The 23,794-nt window shown below is 38.3% G+C and overlaps 1 protein-coding gene across 4 annotated transcripts in view; it reads left to right on the top strand.

The window, feature by feature from the left end:
* The window catches only part of KBTBD12 (kelch repeat and BTB domain containing 12), an 89,416-nt gene that overhangs the window by 51,828 nt on the left and 13,794 nt on the right, over positions 1–23,794 (top strand). For 2 of the 4 annotated variants that reach the window (XM_074340475.1, XM_074340477.1), the window contains exons 5-6: positions 3,969–4,166; positions 20,425–20,630. The exons of 1 other annotated variant lie outside the window; for it this stretch is intronic. In XM_074340475.1, coding sequence (XP_074196576.1) covers positions 3,969–4,166; positions 20,425–20,615 — 389 coding nt within the window. In that variant the 3' untranslated portion in view covers positions 20,616–20,630. Of the gene's footprint in view, positions 1–3,968; positions 4,167–20,424; positions 20,631–23,794 lie in introns of those variants that run through there. One more of the 4 variants, XM_019718681.2, reaches the window with a different exon arrangement.

Genomic DNA, 23,794 nt, shown 5'->3' on the forward strand with positions numbered 1-23,794 from the left:
AAACTTTTAAGAGCGATTTGACCATATGGTCAGTAAGTCATCAATCAAAAACATAGAAAATAATAAATTGAGAGTAAGCAAATGTAGGATTTCAGCAAATGTAGGATTTCAGCAACTGCAGTAAACACTGGTTTACTTATGCAACATTCTAGAATACGAAGGAGAAAGAATGAACATTATTGAGTACCTACTACATGCTAGCCATTTTATTTACAAGCAGTACATGAGAATAAAGAAAAGAAAATTCCTGTAGCAATACTTGTGAATAGGTATACAGCAAATGTGAGCTCCTCCTTAACCTTCTCCACCTTTATATAATTATCTAATAATTTAATCTTCGCAACAATTTATGACATTGATATTATTATTATTTCTTAACTTACAGATGAGAACATTGAGACTTAGAGAAATTACATTGACCAGAGTTGTCCAGCTAGTAAGTGGTGACACAGGCACACGAATCAGAGTCTGTCTTTTTCCAAAGGCCTATGTGCATTATCTGTGACACCTGGGAGCCTACACCTGAGTAAATATATTTGCTAAAGCTTGTTTAGCAATGCAGGCAACTTTGGCAGCTTGTCAGAAAGACTACAGAATCCTCCTCTTTTGGATCCAGCCTAGGGGAGAATAGAGTAAGAGTAAATCTGCCACCTGAAGGCAGCCCTGCAGGCACAAGGGCATGGGAGCCAGCACCATTGTATTCAAGGCACCGTAGATGGCAAATCTTTGGAGAATGTCAGAGAAGTACCATTCCTCCTCTGCCCTCATCCAGCTCCCACCGGGCTTTGCACAGGGAAAGGTTTCCTCCTGTACCCACTAAAAGGAAACAATCTATAATAGCCAAACACAAGAAGAGTAGGTCTTCATCTATGTAGAAATAAAAACGAGGAGAGAGAAACATTGTTCTCTTCTATCATCCCTCCCCACACACACCAAAAAAACCACAAAGGTATATCTTTTGCATTTTGAAGTCCGTTTGGATATGACTCAAAAAGATAATTTCATTTGTTTGGTTTTGAATAAAGAAAATCAGGCTCAGAGGTTCTGGTAGCATGTAAATTAAAGATATGGAAGTATCTCATTGAAATTCTAAAGATGTGCTGATCCTACCCTAGGATTCATCTCATCAAAAGAGTTCTCTTACACAATGGGATTTATAGATGATGTAATACAGAATTGTACACCTGAAATCTATGTAATTTTACTAACAATTGTCACCCCAATAAATTTAAAAAATAAATTAAAAAAAAAACAGAAAAAAAAATAGTTCTCTTGTGGTGCTGGTGCTGACTTATTAATAAGGATCATGCTTTTATTTGATTATTTATCTGATTATTTATCTAATCAGGGTTCACCTTCAGTTTAAGCTTATTAAGTATGCTGTTAATCGTCTTGATAAAAGTGTACTTGCTTGTGGAATTATACCCAAGTAAGACAGAGAATGTGTTCAGGCGTTAATGGTCAGAAACAAAGACAGAGTGCCCTATAAGCCCATGTTGCCCTTGAGTGGGGAATGTGAACCGTCTGCCAACCAAATAGAAAGAACACATTTAAAAGGTTGGCTTTGTAGAGTAAGGGCTGATATTATAATTAAATATACTTAGTAACAGAGAAATAAAAATGATAAGCATTCTAATTATTCCAAAACCAAGAGATTAATACCCATTCTTAAAAAAAAAAAAAAAAAATAGAAAAAAAAAAAAAATACCCATTCTTTATGTGCATTATGTTGGGGAAGCTTTTCTAATGGGCTTTTTATATGAAACTTCTGAATTGCATTCAGGATGTTGATTGCTCTGTGTTCCCCTGCCTGACTCCCAGTAACTTTCATTTAACCTGTTGGCTTCTACTTCTGAAGTGGTTGTAATATAAACCAGTCTAATAATATCTCTCTTGGGTCTTGTAGCACAGGTAACTAAATCATCTTGTTCTCACCTGATAGGTGGTTGCCAGGTTTAACTGCTACAGATAAATCTTCTTCTTTAAGGCCATCTTGCCCTACAAATAGGAAATTCCACTTTTTGTTGGACTAAGGAACATCTAGCGACCACAGTACTACTTTGAAAAAGGGCCCATGAATAACAGAGTTGTGCAGTTAACCAAGGCCAGTGTGTCCCCTCCTTGGAAACAAATGTTGCAGCTCAGATTTGGCACTGTAATGAGCTAAATTATTTACCCAGCAGGATAAGAGAGAAAGCAACTAAGAGCTTCCTGAGTTTATAGCCTCCATCCCTTGATTCATGCTGAGACAGGAAACAGACCAGGCTCCATCAGCAAAGAGAAAAAAGACTTCTTCCAAATTCCTCTTTCATCACATCTTATGCCTAGCCTAAGTCCCAACCATGGTGAAAATAAGCTATTCCCATCAGACTTCTTGGATTCACTGAGTACTATGTGTCAGGCACTGTGAAATCTAAGATGTGTAAAAAGTGGCCTTTCACCTCAGTGAGCTTTACCGTACGTCCACTTGGACAGACCAGGAAAGCATAGGAAAAGTTAAATTTCTCATTCATTCATTACAGATGCACATGTGTCGGCACTGTGCTAGGTACTGAGGATGCATTACCGAAGAAAGATTGAAAAGCAGGTGATAATGAAAATACCATCTGACTAGTGCAATGATGGGTAAAAGGTGTTAAGTAACAGTGAAAGAAGAAATGCCATGAGAAGATATGTGACTGATTTCTCAGCAAGTGATACATTCAGCAAATGCCATGAGATCTGAGCTGTTCTTAGTTTTGGTTTTAATACTGCTATAAACAACATAGCCAAGCACCAGTCTATACACCACAAATACAATGACTCTTCTAGGACCCTTTCTACAGGTAAGAGAGCTGGTTTAGTCTGAGGCCAGCACTTTAAAGTCTTTTTGAATGGTCATGCAGATCAGGGTCATCAGACTGGGTCTGCATGGAATTCGATCTCTGAGGAGAGGAGTGTCTGCAAGTACAAGAGTGTCTCTCCTTTCAGGGAATTCACTTCAGTCTCAGGAGACTTCAGGTCAGGAAATATGGCCATGGTGTTTAAGAACTTTCATTGTGGGACTTCAAAGGAGAGAATAAAAAAGGTCACCTATAAACTTGTGTTTCTTATTACAGTGTGTTGCAAATTCTTACACAATTACTTTTCCCATGGAGGTTTATACTTAACATCATAATTATGTAAATGATATCTCTGTTACTTCTTACATTCTCTGTACTTCTAAGTCTAATTTATAGCTCTTTTAAGGTACCTGTCATGATCTCCTTTATCTATTTATTTACATACACAGCTCTTTCCACCCCATTAATTTTTTAATTGCAAGAAATGTGCATTATTCATCTTTCAAAACTCCTTATCGCTTAGCACGTTGCCTTGCATACATTAGGCAGTCAGTGAATATCTGTTGAATGAACTGTATCATCCAAAAGTGGAAGTGCACTGGGCATTTGTATTTGGGGCCTTCCTTTGACCCCCAAACCTGAAATTTACCAAATAATGGCCCTTCATTAATGGGGAAGGAATTCATGCAACTTAAGAAGAGAGGGAAGGACAGGATTGCAGTGATGAGGAAGGGAAAGGACACATCCCTAGCTCGCCAGGTCAGTGAGATCATTGCTAACGATCACTGAGAAGGCAGATGTCTGAGTCAAGTTACCCTCACATTAAAACCCGGAGTTCTCATTCCAAAGGGGGTGCTCATTGTGTCAACCAGTGTTGGATGTTGTAGAACATAAAGCCTGCAGTGGGATCAGCTTCATGCATAAGAACAAACAGATGAAACACTATGAATAAAAATGACATTAAATTTGGCTCTAGAGTGTGTAGTAGATCATTATTGCTTAGAAATTATCTTAGAAGTAGCACCAGGCCAGAAAAAGAAAAGTCAAAGGCCCACAAACAATAGCAGGAAGTGGGTGCTAGCCACAATGAAGTTTCAGTTATTTGTGTATCACTCTGTGTATCATTCTGTGTACCATTCTCTACAGGTGGAATTGGCTGCATGGGTCGAGACAAGGGCCAGGTTCGAAAATGCCTTGATGTGGTGGAAATCTATAATCCTGACGGGGACTTTTGGAGAGAGGGCCCACCTATGCCAAGTCCCCTGCTCTCTCTTCGAACCAATTCTACCAGTGCAGGAGCAGTGGATGGGAAGCTATATGTCTGCGGAGGATTCCGTGGAGCAGGTATTGATCCAGTTTCAAATGTTTGGTAACCTCCTTTGGTGTTGATCTGACCCTTAACTGATCCAGTCAACAAAGAATAATCCTGAGAGCAGTGTGAGCACTGGCAAAAGCATGGATTTCTTTTTTTAAAAAAAAAATATTTTATTGGGGAAGGGGAACAGGACTTTATTGGGGAACATTGTGTACTTCCAGGGCTTTTCCAAGTCAAGTTGTTGTCCTTTCATCTTAGCTGTGGAGGGCGCAGATCAACTCCAGGTCCGAGCCCGCGCTCCAAATAACTGAGCCATCTGGCTACCCAGGAGCTCAGCAGCAGCTCAGATTTCATTCTAGTTGCGGAGGGTGCAGTTCGCTGGCCTATGTTGGAATCGAACCAGCAGCCCCGTTGCCCAGAGCTCGTCTCTAACCAACTGAGCCACCCATCGGCCCAAGCATGGGTTTTTAGAGTTCAACGATCTTGAGCCACTGACTGAGCTTTTTTTTTTTTTTTTAATTAAATTTATTGCGGTGACACTTGTTAGTAAAATTACATAGATTTCAGGTGTACAATTCTGTATTCCATCATCTATAAATCCCATTGTGTGTTCATCACCCAGAGTCAGTTCTCCTTCCATCACCATATATTCGATCTCCCTTACCCTCATCTCCCACCCACCACCCCCCACCCCCTTACCCTCTGGCAACCACTAAACTATTGTCTGTGTCTATGAGTTTCTGTTTCTCATTTGTTTGTCTTGTTCTTTTGTTGTTTTTGGTTTATATACCACATATCAGTGAAATCACATGGTTCTCTGCTTTTTCTGTCTGACTTGTTTCGCTCAGCATTACTCTCTCAAGATCCATCCATGTTGTCACAAATGTTCCTATATCATCTTTTCTTACTGCCGAATAGTATTCCATTGTGTATATATACCACAACTTCTTTATCCATTCATCTATCGAAGGACATTTTGGTTGTTTCCATGTCTTGGCCACCGTAAACAAAGCTGCAATGAACATTGGAGCACACGTGTCTTTATCTCTAAATGTTTTCAGATTTTTTTGGGTAGATACCCAGGAGAGGGATTGCTGGGTCATATGGCAATTCTATTCGTAATTCTTTGAGGAACCTCCACACTGCCTTCCATAACGGCTGCACCAGTCTGCATTCCCACCAACAGTGTATGCGTGTTCCTTTTTCTCCAAAGCCTCTCCAACACTTGTTACTATTTGTCTTGTTGATGATAACCATTCTGACTGGGGTGAGGTGATATCTCATTGTGGTTTTGATTTGCATTTCTCTGATGATTAGTGATGTTGAGCATTTTTTCATATGTCTATTTGCCATTTGTATGTCCTCTTTGGAGAAATGTCTCTTCAAGTCCTCTGCCCATTTTTCAATTGGGTTGTTTGTTTTTTTGTTGTTGAGTTGCATGAGTTCCTTGTATATTCTGGATACTAGCCCCTTATCGGAGGCACTGTTTGCAAAAATCTTCTCCCATTCAGTTGGTGGCCTCTTTATTTTGTCAATGGTTTCTTTTGCTGTGCAGAAGCTTTTAAGTTTCATATAGTCCCATTCGTTTATTTTAGCTTTTACTTCCATTGCCTTTGGAGTCAAGTTCATAAAATGCTCTTTGAACCCAAGGTCCATAAGTTTAGTACCTATGTTTTCTTCTATGCAGTTTATTGTGTCAGGTCTTATGCTTAAGTCTTTGATCCATTTTGAATTAACTTTGGTACATGGTGACAAATAGCAGTCCAGTTTCATTCTTTTGCACGTGGCTATCCAATTCTCCCAGCACCATTTATTGAAGAGGCTGTCTTTGCTCCATTGTATGTTTTTAGCTTCTTTGTCAAAAATTATCTGTCCATATTTATGTGGTTTTATTTCTGGGTTCTCAATTCTATTCCATTGGTCTATGTGTCTGTTTTTCTGCCAATACCATGCTGTTTTGATTATTGTAGCCCTGTAGTACAAGCCAAAGTCAGGAAGTGTGATACCTCCATTATTGTTCTTTTTCTTAAGATTGCTTTGGCTATTCGGGGTCTTTTGTGGTTCCAAACAAATCTGATGATTTTTTGTTCTATTTCTTTAAAATATGCCATTGGGATTTTGATGGGGATTGCATTGAATCTGTATATTGCTTTGGGTAATATGGCCATTTTAACTATGTTGATTCTTCCAATCCATGAGCACGGAATGTCTTTCCATTTCTTTGTGTCTTCTTCAATTTCTTTCAAAAATGTCTTATAGTTTTCAGCATATAGGTCTTTCACATCCTTGGTTAAGTTTATTCCTAGGTATTTTATTCTTTTTGCTGCAATTGCAAAAGGAATTGTTTTATGGATTTCTTTTTCTGAGATTTCATTGTTAGTATATAGGAAGGCAATGGACTTTTGTGCGTTGATTTTGTAGCCGGCAATTTTACTGTATTCGTTGATTGTTTCTAATAGCTTTTTGGTGGAGTCTTTAGGGTTTTCTATATATAGCATCATGTCATCTGCAAAGAGTGATAATTTAACTTCTTCATTCCCAATTTGGATGCCTTTTATTTCTTTCTCTTGCCTGATTGCTCTGGCAAGGACTTCCAACACTATGTTGAAAAGCAGAGGTGATAGGGGACATCCCTGTCGTGTTCCTGAACGTAGAGCAAAGGGCTTCAGTTTTTCTCCATTAATTATGAGATTAGCAGAGGGCTTCTCATATATGGCCTTTATTATGTTAAGGTATTTTCCTTCTATACCCATTTTATTAAGTGTTTTAATCATAAATGGATGTTGTATCTTGTCAAATGCTTTTTCTGCATCAATTGATATAATCATATGATTTTTGTCCTTTATTTTGTTTATGTGATGTATCACATTGATGGATTTGCGTATATTGAACGATCCTTGTGCCCCGGGATGAACCCCACTTGGTCGTGATGAATAATCTTTTTAATGCATTGTTGTATTCGATTTGCTAGAATTTTATTTAGGATTTTTGCATCGGTATTCATCAGAGATATTGGTCTGTAGTTTTCTTTTTTTGTGCTGTCCTTACCAGGTTTTGGTATCAGGGTAATGTTGGTCTCATAAAATGAGTTAGGGAGTACTGTCTCTTCTTCAATTTTTTGGAAGAGTTTGTGCAGAATTGGTATTAGATCCTCTTTGAAGGTTTGGTAGAATTCACTAGTGAAGCCATCTGGTCCCGGACTTTTGCTTTTGGGAAGGTTTTGGATGACTGATTCAATTTCGTTACTGGTGATCGGTCTGTTTAGATTTTCCAGTTCTTCATGGTTCAGCCTTGAAGGCTATATGTTTCTAAGAACTTGTCCATTTCTTCTAGGTTGTTGAATTTGGTGGCATATAGTCCTTCATAGTATTCTTGGATGATCCTTTGTATTTCTGTGGTGTCCGTGATAACTTCCCCTTTTACGTTTCTGATTTTGTTAATCAGTGTCTTCTCTTTTATCTTAGTAAGTCTAGCCAAGGGTTTGTCAATTTTGTTAATCTTTTCAAAGAACCAGCTCTTTGTCATATTAATTTTTTCTATTGTCTTTTTGTTCTCTATTTCATTTAGTTCTGCTCTAATTTTTGTTATTTCCTTTCTTCTGCTGACCTTGGGTTTTACTTGTTCTTCTTTTTCTAGTTCTTTAAGGTGTAACATGAGGTTATTTATTTGGGAGTTTTCTTGTTTCTTGAGATAGGCCTGTAATGAGATAAATTTCCCTCTTAAAACTGCTTTCGCTGCATCCCAAAAATTTTGGTAGGATGTATTTTCATTGTCATTTGTTTCTATGTATCTTTTGATCTCTCCTCTAATTTCTTCTTTGACCCAGTCCTTCTTTAAAAGTATGTTATTTAATCTCCATGTATTTGTGTTTTTCCCCGCTTTTTTTTTTACAGTTGATATCCAATTTCAAAGCCTTGTGATCAGAGAATATGCATGGTATGATTTCAATCTTCTTAAATTTGTTGAGACTGATTTTATGTCCCAATATATGGTCTATCCTTGAGAATGTTCCATGTACACTAGAAAAGAATGTATAGTCTGATGTTTTAGGATGAAGTGCTCTATAAATGTCAATTATGTCCATTTCATCTAATGTGTCATTTAGGGCTACTATTTCGTTATTTATTTTCTGTTTGGATGATCTATCCATAGCTGTCAATGATGTATTTAAGTCCCCTAGTATAATTGTGTTTTGGTCAATTTCTCCCTTTAGTTCTGTTAGTAGTTGCTTGGTGTATTTCGGTGCTCCCTGATGGGGGCATAAATATTGATGACTGTTATGTCTTCTTGTTGTACAGTCCCCTTCACCATTATGAAATGTCCATCTTTGTCTCTTGTTATGTTTTTCACCTTGAAGTCTGTTTCATCTGATATCATTATGGCTACACCTGATTTTCTCTGGGTACCATTTGCTTGGAGTGTCAATTTCCACCCTTTCACTTTGAGTCTATGCTTGTCCTTGTAGCTGAGATGTGTCTCTTGGAGACAGCATATGGTTGGATTTAGTTTTTTGATCCAAGCTGCTACTCTGTGCCTTTTTATTGGTGAGTTCAGTCCATTTACATTTAGGGTGATTATTGATATGTGAGGATTTCCTGTCATTCTATCTTTAGTTTTCTGGTAAGGCTGTGTCTCCATTGTTTCTTTGCCTTTTTGTTGTCTATTATTTCTGTGTGGTGGTATTCTATGATGTTTCCTCTGTTTCTTCTTTTATTTCAGTATATATTTCAATTCTGGATTTATTTTGAGTGGTTACCCTTAAGTTTATGTAAAAGAAAGTTTGATATTTAGAGTATTCCATTTTCTTCAGCACGCTTACTTTCTCCATTCCCATATTCGGTTCAGGCCTTTACTCTCCCCTTTTTGAGTTTTGGTTGCCACAAATTGTCCCTGTTGATGGTGGTCGAATAGCCTCCTTTAGTATTTCTTGTAGTGCAGGTCGTGTATTAGAAAATTCCTCAGCTTCTGTATGTCTGGAAAGGTCTTTATTCCTCCTTCATATCTAAAGGATATCTTTGCTGGATATATTATTCTTGGCTCATGGTTTCTCTCTTTCAATAGTTTGAATATTTGGTTCCACTCCTCCTGGCTTGTAGAGTTTCTGCTGAAAAATCTGATGATAATCTAATGGGCTTTCCTTTGTAAGTTACCGCCTTCTTTTCCCTGGCTGCCTTGAGGATTCTTTCTTTGTCGTTGATTTTAGACAGCTTCAATACAATGTGCCTTGGAGAAGGTCTGTTGGGATTGAGGTAACTAGGTGTTCTATTTGCTTCTTGGATTCGAGGGTCCAGTTCTGTCCATAAATTTGGGAAGTTCTCATCGACGATTTATTTGAATATATTCTCTGTCCCTTCTCTCTTTCTTCTCCTTCTGGTATGCCCATTATTCTTATATTGCTCTTTCTGATGGAGTCAGAAAGTTCTTGTAGAGTTCTTTCATTTCTTTTAAGTCTCAAGTCTCTTTCTTCTTCTATCTGTGTCATTTCCAGGTTTCTATCTTCGATGTCACTGATTCTTTGCTCCATCTGGTCAACTCTACTACCTAAGCTGGTTATTTCATTCTTAATTTCTTCTATTGAGTTCTTAATCTCCAGAAATTCTATTTGGTTCTTTTTTAAGATTTCAATCTCTTTCGTAAAATGCTCATGCTGTTCTTTGATTGAGTTTCTGAGTTCCTTTAACTGCCTATCTGTGTTTTCTTGTATCTCGTTGAGTTTTTTCAGAACTGCAATCTTGAATTCTCTGTCATTTAAGTCACATATTTCTGTATCTTTAAGTGCCTTCTCTGGAGATTTTTCACTTTCTTTCTGAGCTATCTTGTTGCCTTGGTTATTCATGGCGATTACTGGTTTACTATTTCTCTTCCTAGACATCTACAGGAGTGACTTCTGCAACAGGTTGATAGAAAGCGGTCTTTCTTTTGTTTGCCAGTACTTGTTGGTAGAATGTTTTATTATTTCTCCAACTGCAACTTATTTTTCTTCTCCCACACAGTAGTGCTATGTTTTCTCTGCACTATTCCAACTTCTCACACAATGGGGGGATTCCCTGGGAGATGGGCTTCTCCTCTGTTAATAGTTCGTCTAGGTCACAGGGTGCAGTGTCCCGGTGGGTATGCGGAGAGCCTTTGATGTTCCAAAGCTCTTCCAGCTCCTGATTCAGAGTCCGTATATTTCAGCAGTTCTGTTTACTCCTGCAGGGATTTGCCCAGATAGGTGGGGTCAGGGGCGGGGTGAGTTGTGAGAGGTGGCCCAGAGCAATGGCGGCGACCACCACCACAGCCGGTCCTGCTTCCACAGCTCTCTCCCCTTTGCTGGAACTAGTTGGGCTGTGAATTTGTGTTTGCGGTCCACAATTCTCAAAACAGCAAATTTTCTGTTGTTTTGATCTGACACTGCTACTGTTTCTCTTCTAGCACCGGGCAGGTGGGGGCGGGGCGAGCTCTGGGAGGGGAGGGAGGGGACGGCTAGTCTCAGTGCCTAAGGCTCCGTTCTCTGCTCGGCAGTGCGGGCTTAAACCACCATTTTCAGCCTTTTTCCCTCAGTCTTTTCTCCAAGGTCTCTGCCGTGAGTGTTGGGTTCAGCCGTGCCATATGCTGTCCCCTCAGCCCTGTGGAGCCCTGGCGGAGCCCTAGCAGTCTGATCTCCCACAGCTGCGGTAGTTCCGGGAAGCAGCGAGCTCGGCGCACTGAGCCAGGTCTGCGTCCTGCGCCCGCGCAGCTCCGTCTCCGCGCGCTTCTCCCTTTCCTCCTCCCTCCACTCGCGCGAATCTCCCACCTGTAGGTGATTTCAGTCGGTAGTGGGCCTCTTCGTCTTGCCTGTCTGCTGTGCAGGGAGTCCTTTGTGGAGTTTTTGTTGTTCGATTCTTTGTAAATTCCAGGGGAGCTTTACAGAGGCTCACCTCACTCTGCCATTTTTCCGGAAGTCTCACTGAGCTTTTGAACTTGAGTTTCCACATCTACAAAATGGAGCTACTACCTATAAGGACTATTGTAAGAATGAAATGAGATCTAGTTTATAATGTGAATATGAAGATAAATGGGAGAGGGATTGTAGGACAAAGGATAAATTTAAAAACATGAAGAACAGGTGGAAGTAGAAGAATGACCAGAAGTGTTGGGTTTTATCACTGTCTATTGGTCAAGATATCCTGCCCTCAGAAGATTCTCTTATTCCTACTCCACTACTATCACTTGAAATAAATTGCTTAAAAGCATTTCTAAAATAATACCTAACACATATACTTAACACCAAACTTAGTTTCCATATACATAATTGTAGCATCATTGAAATCTATAGTATGGATTTATAATTTTTAAAGTTACAGGGACATTTTAAAATATACACAAATGTAATTAGCAACTGTCTCCAAAGTTTGATTAGTTGCATCAGTAAATAATGCAGAATGAAGTTATATTCAAAATTACTAACTGTTTAATTCTAACCTCACAAATAGAAGCACTAGGCCAATACATGTCCATGAAAAACATGCCTTAAGCACTTAAAATTTTGGAAATGTACCATATTAAAATAAAGCTGTGACACTGCAGCAAAGCAAAGCCATTTATAAGCCTACCTTCATTTTTACAGCACACAATTGTATGTAAGTAAAAATTAAAGTTTATGTATGTAAAAAATATGTAAGTAAAAAATAAGAGACTTAGAAAATATATGACTAAATACAATGAGTGGGCCTTATTTGGCTCGATTCAAACAAACCTTCAGTAATAAGATATTTTTCTGATAATCTAGGAAATTTGAATATGGACTGGAGTATTAGATGATATAAAGAAATTGTTCATTTTGTTAGGTTACAATAATATTGGCATTGTAGTTTTATATAAAGGAAAACGGAAAAGGAGAAGCATTCTTAACAAGTAGAGATTGTTTAGAAGTATTTATCAATGAATATGATATGCTATCTATAATTTGCTTTAATCTACTCCAACAAACATTTTTTTATTAAAGTTTATTGGGGTGACAATTGTTAGTAAAATTACATAGATTCAGGTGTACAATTGTGTATTACATCATCTATAAATCCCATTGAGTGTTCACCACCCACAGTCAGTTCTCCTTCCATCACCATATATTTGATCCCCTTTACCCTCATCTCCCACCCCCCTCCCCTTACCCTCTGGTGACCACTAGACTATTGTCTGTGTCTATGAGTTTTTGTTTCTCATTTGTTTGTCTTGTTCTTTTGTTGTTTTGGGGTTGTATACCACATATCAGTGAAATCACATGGTTCTCTGCTTTTTCTGTCTGACTTATTTCGCTTAGTATTATAATCTCAAGATTCATCCATGTTGTCACAAATGGTCCTATTTCATCTTTTCTTACCGCTGAACAGTATTCCATTGTGTATATATACCACAACTTCTTTATCCATTCATCTATCGAAGGACATTTTGGTTGTTTCCATGTCTTGGCCTCCGTAAATAAAGCTGCAATGAACATTGGAGCACACTTGTCTTTATGGATAAATGTTTTCAGATTTTTGGGGTAGATACCCAGGAGAGGGATTGCTGGGTCATATGGTAATTCTATTCGTAATTTTTTGAGGAAGCTCCACACGGCCTTCCATAACAGCTGCACCAGTCTGCATTCCCACCAACAGTGTATGAGGGTTCCTTTTTCTCCACAGCCTCTCCAACATTTGTTACTATTTGTCTTGTTGATGATAGCCATTCTGACTGGGGTGAGGTGATATCTCATTGTGGTTTTGATTTGCATTTCTCTGATGATTAGTGATGTTGAGCATTTTTCATATGTCTATTTGCCATTTGTATGTCCTCCTTGGAGAAACGTCTCTTCAGATCCTCTGACCATTTTTCAATTGGGTTGTTTGTGTTTTTGTTGTTGAGTTGCATGAGCCCCTTATCGGAGGCACTGTTTGCAAAAATCTTCTCCCATTCAGTTGGTTTCCTCTTTATTTTCTCGATGGTTTCTTTTGCTGTGCAGAAGTTTTGAAGTTTGATATAGTCCCATTCATTTATTTTACCTTTTATTTCCCTTGCCTTTGGAGTCAAATTCATAAAATGCTCTTTGAACTTAAGGTCCATAAGTTTCGTACCTATGTTTTCTTCTATGCAGTTTATTGTTTCAGGTCTCATGCTTAAGTCTTTGATCCATTTTGACTTAATTTTGGTACATGGTAACAGAGAGCAGTCCAGTTTCATTCGTTTGAACGTGACATTCCAATTCTGCCTTCATCATTTTTTGAAGAGGCTGCCTTTTCTCCATTGTATGTTTTTTGCTTCTTTGCCAAAAATTATCTGTCCATATTTATGTGGTTTTATTTCTGGATTGTCAATTCTATTCCATTGGTCTATGTGTCTGTTTTTCTGCCAATACCATGCTGTTTTGATTATTGTAGCCCTGTAGTACAAGCTAAAGTCAGGGAGTATGATACCTCCAGCATTGTTCTCTTTTGTTAAGATTGGTTTGGCTATTTGGGGTCTTTTGTGGTTCTAAACAAATCTGATGATTTTTTCATTCTATTTCTTTAAAAAGTGCCATTGGGATATTGATGGGGATTGCATTAAATCTGTATATTGCTTTGGGTAATATGGCCATTTTAACTATGTTGATTCTTCCAATCCATGAGCGCGGAATGTCTTTCCATTTCTTTGTGTCTTCTTCAATTTCTTTCAAAAATGTCTTACACTTTTCAGCATATAGGTCTATCACATCCGTTGTTAAGTTTATACCTAGGTATTTTATTATTTTGCAAAAGGAATTGTTGTTTTTATTTCTTTTTCTGAGATTTCATTGTTAGTATATAGGAATGCAATGGACTTTCGTACATTGATTTTGTAGCCGGCATCTTTACTGTATTCGTTGATTGTTTCTAATAGCTTTTTGGTTGAGTCTTTAGGGTTTTCTATATATAGCATCATGTCACCTGCAAGAGGGACAATTTGGATTCTTCATTCTCAATTTGGATGCCTTTTATTTCTTTCTCTTGCCTGATTGCTCTGGCGAACTTCCAACACTATGTTGAAAAGCCCAAGTGATAGGGAACAGCCCTGTCATGTTCCTGAACGTAGAGCAAAGGGCTTCAGTTTTTCACCGTGAATTATGATACTAGCTGAGGGTTTGTCATATATGGCCTTTATTATGTTAAGGTATTTTCCTTCTATACCTATTTGATTAAGTGTTTTAATCATAAATGGATGTTGTATCTTGTCAAATGCTTTTTCTGCATCAATTGATATAATCATATGATTTTTGTCCTTTATTTTGTTTATGAGATGTATCACATTAATGGATTTGCGGATGTTGAGCCATCCTTGTGCTCCTGGGATAAACCCCACTTGGTCACGATGAATAATCTTTTTAATGCATTGTTGCATTAGATGTGCTAGAATTTTGTTTAGGATTTTTGCATCTGTATTCATCAGAGATATTGGTCTGCAGTTTTCTTTTTTTGTGTTGTCCTTACCAGGTTTTGGTATCAGGGTAATGTTGGCCTCATAAAATGAGTTAGGGAGTACTGTCTCTTCTTCAATTTTTTGGAAGTGTTTGAGCAGGACAGGTGTTAGATCCTCTGAAGGTTTGGTAGAATTCACTAGTGAAGCTATCTGGTCCTGGACTTTTGCTTTTGGGAAGGTTTTGGATGACTGATTCAATTTCGTTACTGGTGATCGGTCTGTTTGTATTTTACAATTCTTCATGGTTCAGCCTAGAAAGGCTATATGTTTCTAAGAAATTGTCCACTTCTTCTAGGTTATTGAGTTTGGTGGCATATAGTCCTTCATAGTATTCTTGGATGATCCTTTGTATTTCTGTGGTGTCCGTGATAACTTCCCCTCTTTTGTTTCTGATTTTGTTTATTAGTGTCTTTTCTCTTTTTATCTTAGTGAATCTAGCCAAGGATTTGTCAATTTTGTTAATCTTTTCGAAGAACCAGGCTTTTGTCACAGTAGTTTTTTCTAGTGTCTTTTTGTTCTCTATTTCATTGAGTTCAGCTCAGATTTTTGTTATTTCCTTTCTTCTGCCGACCTTGGGTTTCATTTGTTCTTCTTTTTCTAGTTCTTTAAGTGTAATGTGAGGTTATTTGGGATTTTTCTTGTTTCTTGGGATAGGCCTGTAATGATATAAATTTCCCTCATAAAACTGCTTTTGCTGGTGTTCTGTTCTTGTACATTATACTGATTAAGTCAGGATTAATTTGATTTCACAGCTAAGAACAGTGGTAAAAACTTTTTTACAGAAATGCATTTTGGAAGAGAAAAATGTTGTAAAATGTGTGGTGAATGTTTCTTCAGTTTCTTGTTCAGGCAAGGAGGAAAGGGCATTGCCTTTCTTTTTACCATTAATCACTTCTGAATAAACGTGAGATCCTGTTGAGCATCAAAAAACAAACAAAGAAACAAACCAATATATAGGACCCAGCAACTCCACTTCTGGGTATTTATTCAAAGAAATCCAAAACAGTAATTCAAAAAGCCATAAGAAGTCTGACAATTAAGTTTGTGAACTTATCCTAGAAAAAGTGCTACATACCTCATTGCTGAATATCACTATGGTCACCTTCAAGGTACCCCCTTGGAAAGCTATGAACTTTCCACCCTTCAAAACAATTTCAGAACTCTTTTTCTGGAATGGCCATTAGAGCTGTCATTGTATTACACTTGATGTCTTGAATGTCATCAAAATGCCTTCCTTTCAAATATTTCCTTTATCTTTAGGTAAAGAAAGAAGTCATTGGAGGCCAGATCAGGTGACTGGGGAGGGTGTTCCAATACAGTTATTTGTTTACTGGCTAAAAACTATCTCACAGACAGTGCCGTGTGAGCTGGTCCATTGTCGTGATGCAAGAGCTCCTTCAGGACCGTTTTTGCACACACCTTTCTCATGCCAAGATTTTCAGTTAAGATTTTCCTAACTGTTTCTCTCCTGATGTTTGCTTGGTCTGCTATGCTTCTCACAGTCAGCTGGTGATTTTGATGCACAATTCGATGAATTTTTGCAATGTTTCCATCAGTTCTGCTTGTTACTGGCCACCCTGAACTCTCTTCATCAGTGACGCATTCTCTCCCCTCAGAAAAACATTTAATCCGTTTGTACACTGCCGTTTTCTTCATGGCATTATCCCCATAAACTTGGACTAACATGTCCCTGATTTCACTTCCACTCTTGCCAAGTTTAACAAGAAATTTAATATTCATTCATTGCTCGAATTTAAGCTCAGACATTCTCATGATGGCACAAAAAAACACGCAACAACAATAATGAATACCACTCAGCAAGACACCACCACGTGTCAACACGAACACAGCTGTGAGACAATGATATACCAAAGTTATGAAACCTTAGTGAGCTGTGTGTACAGTGCTGCCAATGTAAGTGCACAGAGGCAAGTTCGTGAACCTAATTGTCAGACCTCTTTGTATCCCTGTGTTCATTGCAGCATTATTTACAATAGCCAAGATAAGGAAGCCACCTAAGTGTTCATAGTTTTTAGATGAATGGATAATGAAAATGTGGTATGTATGTATGTATATATATATATATATATATATATATATATATATATATATATATATATAATGGAATATTACTCAGCCATAAAAAGAATGAAATCTTGCCTCTTGTGACAATATGGATGGACCTAGAGGGTATTATGCTCAGTGAGATAAGTCAGACAGAGAAAGACATATACCATATAATTTTACTTATATGTGGAATCTAAAAAATAAAAAAACAAAAAAATAAAAAAATAAATGAACAAACAAAACATAAACAAACTCATAGATACAGAAAATGAACTGATGATTGCCAGATGGGAGGGAGGGTGGAGGTGAAAAGGATTAAAATGTACAAGTTGACAGTCTTAAAAACAGTCATGGGGATGTAAAGTACACACCATAGAGAACATAGTCAATAATATTGTAATAACTATGTATGGTGTCAGACGGGTACTAGATTTATTTGGGTGATCATTGCATAATTTATATAAATGACTCATCATTATGTTGTACACCTGAAACTAACATAATATTGCATGTCAACTGTTAAAAATTTTTAAAATATTATTTATAGATACAGGGCTCAATGCCAGAAGAATAGCCAGAGTTGTAAAAGAAGCAGTAAATTGGGAGTAGGGTAGGAGACAACTGTTTTTATGCTTTGTAAAGCTGCTTAACTCTTTAAATTATGTGCATGTATAACAGGTAAAACAAAAACTTTAAATGTATAAGTATATTACATATAATAGAGGAATAGTGAAGGCTGTATTAAGGAAAATATTAACAGGAAAGTCTGTTGGAAGATCATTCCTCATGGGTCCCATGCATTTCTGCATCTCTTTTGAGCAGAGACACTGTCTATCTTTGTTCTGGCTATATATTTAAACATGTTTGTGTAGCATACAGCCTTAAAATGTAGAGCTAGTATCTCCCTCCGTAGCAAAGGGCATGCATGCTTACTGGTCATTATAAAAGCTTCAGGTTCTCTACGCTCAAGGATCCTCTCCTGTAAAGCAAGCCACTGATTTGTGCAGGTGTCACCTGGCACTCTTCATGCTGCTCTTTGGGAACTGAGTCTCAAATAACTGCCATTTTTAAAATGCTGATATACTGGCTGCTACTTTTGCAATGAGTAACACTGTCTTTCATCTCTGATCTAGGAGTTTCTTGTCATCTGTGAAATATAGCAAGCTTACTTGTAAAAATCTCAGACTCTTCATAGTTCTTGAGAGAATCCTGGGACTCACCAGGAAAAAAAAAATCTGTCTTCTCCACCTCCAACAGAGTGAGGACACCAACATTATGTTTCAAAAAGGTCAGAGATCATAACACCAATCCTTCACAAACTTAAAAAATATAGAAGAGGGGGGAACATTTCCCAACTCATTTTATGTGGACAGTATTTCCCTAATACCAAAACTAGACAAAGACATTGCAAGAAATCTACAGGCCAATATCCCTTATGAATATAGACACAAAACATCTCAACAAAATACTGCCAAACTGAATCCAGCAATATACAAAAAGAATTATGCAACATGACCTGGATTTATCCTAGGAATGCAACGTTAGTTCACTATATGAAAATTAATCAATGTAATACACCATATTAGTAGAATAAACAATAAAAACAAGTTGGTTATCTCAATAGATACAAAAAAAGGATCTGACAAAATCCAACACCCTTCCATTATATAAGTACCCAATAAGCTAGAAATAGAAGAGAACTTAACCTGATGAAGGCCTCTACCGTGTTTCCCTGAAAATAAGACCTAACCGGAAAATAAACCCTAGCATGATTTTTCAGAAGGACATCCTTCTGAAAAAGCATATGTTTCAGAAGAACATAAGCCCTAATGAGTCTTTTGGAGCAAAACTTAATATAAGACCTGGACTTATTTTCGGGGAAACACAGTATGAAAAATCCACAGCTAATGTCATACAAAAACCTTTCCCCCTAAAATAATGAACAAGACAAGAATGTCTACTCTTGCCACTTCTATTCAACATTGTACTGGAAGTTTTAATCAGACAATTCAGAAAGAAAAAAAATAAAGGGCATCTAGATTAGAAAGGAAGAAGTAATTGCATATGGTATCTTTTATTTATAAAATCCTAAGGAATCCACAAAAAAGCTATTAGAGCTAATGAGTTCAGCAAGGTTGCAAGACACAAGATCCATATACAAAAAACAGGTTTTTTTCTATATGAGGTGTGATCAAAAGATACAATGAATGTTTAAATTTTTAAAAATTTATTTTAGTAAAAGACACATTGCCATTAATCCCTCTCAAAATACTCCCCCTTGCTTTGAACACTCTTATCCCATAGTTCTTGCCACATTCTGAAGCAGTTCTGGAAGTCCTCTTTCGTGAGTGTCTTTCCTTCATCCTCCATCATGACAACGCTCCATGTCACACACATCGCTTCTGGTGTGGCAAATTCTGTCAAATAGAAGCATTATGGTGTGTCTTTATCCACCTTATTCACCAGATCTGGCACCGTGTGACTTCTGGCTCTTCCCCAAAGTCAAAATGACTATAAAAGGAAAACGTTTTGAATCAGTTCAGGACATCGAGACAGCCATGACAGCACAATTGAAGACACTCACGAAAGAGGACTTCCAGAACTGCTTCAGAAAATGGCAAGAATGTTTGTATAAGTGTGTTCAAAGCCAGGGGGAGTATTTTGAGAGGGATTAATGGCAATGTGTCTTTTACTATAATAAATGTTTTAATTTAAACATTCACTGTATTTTTTTATCACTCCTTGTACACTTGCAATGAGCAATTTGAAACTGTAATTAAGAAAACAATTCCATTTATAATAGTATCAATAAGAATAAAATATGCTGGAATAAACTTGACAAAAAATGTGCAGGACTTGTACACTGAAAACCGCAAACCATCATTAAAAGAAATTGAAAACCTAAATAAATGGTAAGACATTGCACACAAAATTTGGCAAGCTGATCCTAAAATTATGTGGAAATGCAAGAGTCCCAGAATATCCAAAACAATCTTGTAAAAGACGAATGTTATTTGCCAAAAAAAGGAATGAAGTACTAACACATACTACAACATAAATGAGCCTTGAAAACAATATACATAAAAGAATGCAGTCACAAAAGACCCCATATGGTTCCATTTATATAAAATGTCCAGAAAAGGCAAATGCATTGAGAGAAAAAGTAGACTTGAGGTTGCCAGAGGTTAGGGGAGTGTGAACAGGAAGTGACTGCTAATAGGTACAGGGTTTGTTTTTTTAGGAGACGAAAATGTTCTGAAATTAGATGGTGATGATGGTTGTACAACTCTGTGAATATACTAAAAACCACTGAATTATACACTTTTAAAAGATTAATTTTATGGTATGTGGATTATATCTCAAATAAGCTTCTGTTAAAGAAAAAAAGTCAGAACTCTGCCCCTTTCTCCTTGTAAAGTAGTGAGGGTTGGTGTTTGACACTAATGAGGAGAATTAAACTGAACTGTCATAGGAAGAGTGCATGGAGATGGATTCTTTGAGTGGAAGAGGCAGAAATGGCACCTTTCAGCATAGAAATTTAGGTTTTCAGAGACAAAGAAAACAGTGGTGGCAGATGACACCTAGTGGCAGGAACATATTCCCTGCTCATAAAAGCCTGCAAAAGACGACAATACTGTGGCCTTAGAACTTTACCAAAGATGCTTTTGCCCATGCTTGGCACACAGAAACCCTACCTTTCAAGGGACCAGGCAGGCTTGAACAGCAGGCATCTTGTTGATAACAGTGATGAACTAAATACTAAAGACCGACTCCTGTGTTTTCTAGCTCAGGTGTGCCAGGATTCTTGTATATTCCACCAAGAGGGATTGCTCCAGTGGGCTCAGCCAGCTCCCAAAGAACAAAGTCCCCACTTTGGCTCTGGTTCCAGCTACTGGCTCTTTGAGACGGCTCCATCTTCTTTCCAGCCTCTGATTTTGGTCTGTTTCCCCCTAACTCTCTGGTGCAGGATCTCCTAACCTCCTTCCCCTACAGCAGCTAGTTGGCAGACACACTTACCTATAGCTACTCTTCCCTTCCTTCCAAAGTAACATAGGAACTCCGTGAGCAGGCTGGAGGAGCAGGGAGGCCTACGCCTGCTGTATCTCCATTTCAACTCTACATTGGCTGCCCAAGTGGGTCTGGGCTCTGGGCAGAGAGATTTCCCCTAGAGTCAAGTCCTAAGTCCCTTCTGCTTTAGTCCGCTTCAATCCATGAGACAATTTTCACCATCTTCCTTGGCTAACTTCTAGGAAACCTAGGAATCTGTCCCTTCTTCATCCAGAACTGGAGAAACTCTCCGCCTCCCCTATCTGTCCAGCAAGAACTGCTCTCAAACCACCCTGCTGTCTTCTCTAGTCCAGCCTGTGCTCTAGTCCTAACAGTGGAAAGGCTGCAGAGAACAAACCTGCATTATCAAAAAGGGAAAATACATTGGGAAATATTTCAAAAAATTAATTATCTCACTAACAAATGTAGAATAAAATCGACAGCTAATAGTTAGCTCATGTTCACTCTGCTAGTGGCTGTTCTAAGCACTTTCCATACGTTTATTTGATTTTCACAACAGTCTGTGAGATACTATTATTACCCTTATTTTATAGATGCAGAAACTTAAGCCACCTAAAGAGATCACACAGAGGGTAAATGTTGAATCTGGGATTCAAACTCAGGTAGTTTGGCCCCAAAGTCTATATTTTTAACCAGTAGGCTAAACTGTCTCTCCATGTCAGAAAAAATAAATAAGAATATTTCGGTATGGGACCTGGGCATAATTATTTTTTAAAAGCTCTCTAGATTACTCTAATATGCAGTCGGAGTTGAGAACCACTGCCCTGGCTGATATCTGCTGGTGTTCATTCCTTCAACAAATATTATTAAATGCCTTCTAGGTAATAAGCCTATGTTAAAGCCCAGAGATTCAGATATAACATATGCAGTCCCAGCCCGGAAGGATCTAAGTGAGGGCACAGTAGGAAGTTGCTACATTAGTGTTATCCCACGAATGGTCTTAGTCAGCTGCTTAGAATGTAGCTGTGCTCCTTAGACAAATAGCTGATTCTAGGTTTGGAGAACAGAAACTGCAAGGTGAGCTTAGGATATCTTGTTATATCAGAAAGCAAGCGAGCTTTCAAAGACTTAAAGGAGTCATAACAAAAGACAGAAAAGCCAGACTAAAAGGGCAGTCACTGGCCAAATTTGGAATAATTTAAATATCGAAAATCATAATTGACTATAAATACCAAAACTCACATTGAATATAAAGCCAGCTAATAGATGTAGAAGGAGTGATAGAAAGATAGATGTAATTGTTTTGCAAGCTTTAATAAAGTCATTGGTTCAGGCAAAACCATCAACGGGTACCAAAAGCACTGGCTGAAAGATCATGAAGAACAGGATGTTCACAGGGCACCAAAGTATCACCCAATATTAGTCACAATATTAACACTAATTATAATGAGAAAATACATATACTTTTAGGATGGCAAAATTGGATGATCGCCATTTTAACCAAATAATCATCATTAGTAATGGGATCATTTTATAGTATTTTCTTCCTGTGTAATACAATATGAATGATTCTTGCCCCTCTCACAGTCAAAATGCGTAAGTAACTTGTATCTAACCAAGCCTCTAGACTTCCAAATGCAAGGGAGAGGAACAAGTTAAATGACTCTATAAGGAAATAAACAGGTACATTCAGAATGTAGGATACTGAACAAGAAAACTGGGCACCCTTGTGCTCTGTGGGTGGTATTGTAAATTGGTGCAGCCAGTATGGAAAACAGTATGGAGGTTCCTCAAAAAAATTAAAAATATAATTACTTTATGACCCAGCAATTCCACTTCTGGGTATTTAGCCAAAGAAATCCAAAACACTAATTCAAAAAGATATATGCACCCTATATTCATTGCAGCGTTATTTACAATACCCGAGATATGGCAGCAACAAAAGTGTCCATCAATAAACAATTGGATAAAGAAGAGGTGGTATATATATATATATATATATATATATATATATATATATAGTGGAATATTACTCTGCCATACAAAAAAATGAAATCTTGCCACTTGAGACGACACGGACAGACCTAGAAGGTATCATGCTAAGTGAAATAAGTCAGATACAGAAAGACAAATACCATATGATTTCATATGTGGAATCTAAAGTACAAAATAAACAAACTAACAAAACAGAAACAGACTCAGATACAGAGAACAAAATGATGCTTGGGGTTGGGGGCAAGATAAAAAAGGGGGAAGGGATTAAGAAGTACAAATTTGAAGTTACAAAATAGTCATGGGGATGTAAAGTACAGCATAGGGAATATAGTCAATAGTATTGCAACAACTGTGTATAGTGCTAGAGGGTACTAGACTGATCAGAAGGATCATTTCATAAATTACATACACGTAAACGTCTAACCACTGTGCTGTACACCTGAAACTAATATAGGGAAAAATGGCAGCGTGAGGTGAGCCTCTGTAAAGCTCCCCTGGAATTTACAAAGAATCGAACAACAAAAACTCCACAAAGGACTCCCTGCACAGCAGACAGGCAAGACGAAGAGGCCCACTACCGACTGAAATCACCTACAGGTGGGAGATTCGCGCGAGTGGAGGGAGGAGGAAAGGGAGAAGTGAACGGAGTCGGACCCGCGCGGGCGCAGGACGCAGACCTAGCTCAGTGCGCCGAGCTCGCTGCTTCCCAGAAATACCGCAGCTGCGGGAGAGGGAAGAACTCGGACTGCTAGGGCTGCGCCAGGGCTCCACAGGGCTGAGGGGACAGCATATGGCACGGCTGAACCCAACACTCACGGCAGAGACCTTGGAGAAAAGACTGAGGGAAAAAGGCTGAAAACGGTGGTTTAAGCCCTCACTGCCGAGCAGAGAACGGAGCCTTAGGCACTGAGACTAGCCGCCCCCTCCCTCCCCTCCCAGAGCTCGCCACGCCCCCACCTGCCCGGTGCTAGAAGCGAAACAGTAGCAGTGTCAGATCAAAACAACAGAAAATTTGCTGTTTTGAGAACTGTGGACCGCAAACACAAATTCACAGCCCAACTAGTTCCAGCAAAGGGGAGGGAGCAGTGGAAGCAGAACCGGCTGTGGTGGTGGTCGCCGCCATTGCTCTGGGCCACCTCTAACAACTCACCCC

The sequence above is a fragment of the Rhinolophus sinicus genome, linkage group LG09 (assembly GCF_036562045.2).
Source record: "Rhinolophus sinicus isolate RSC01 linkage group LG09, ASM3656204v1, whole genome shotgun sequence".
Taxonomy (NCBI): domain Eukaryota; kingdom Metazoa; phylum Chordata; class Mammalia; order Chiroptera; family Rhinolophidae; genus Rhinolophus; species Rhinolophus sinicus.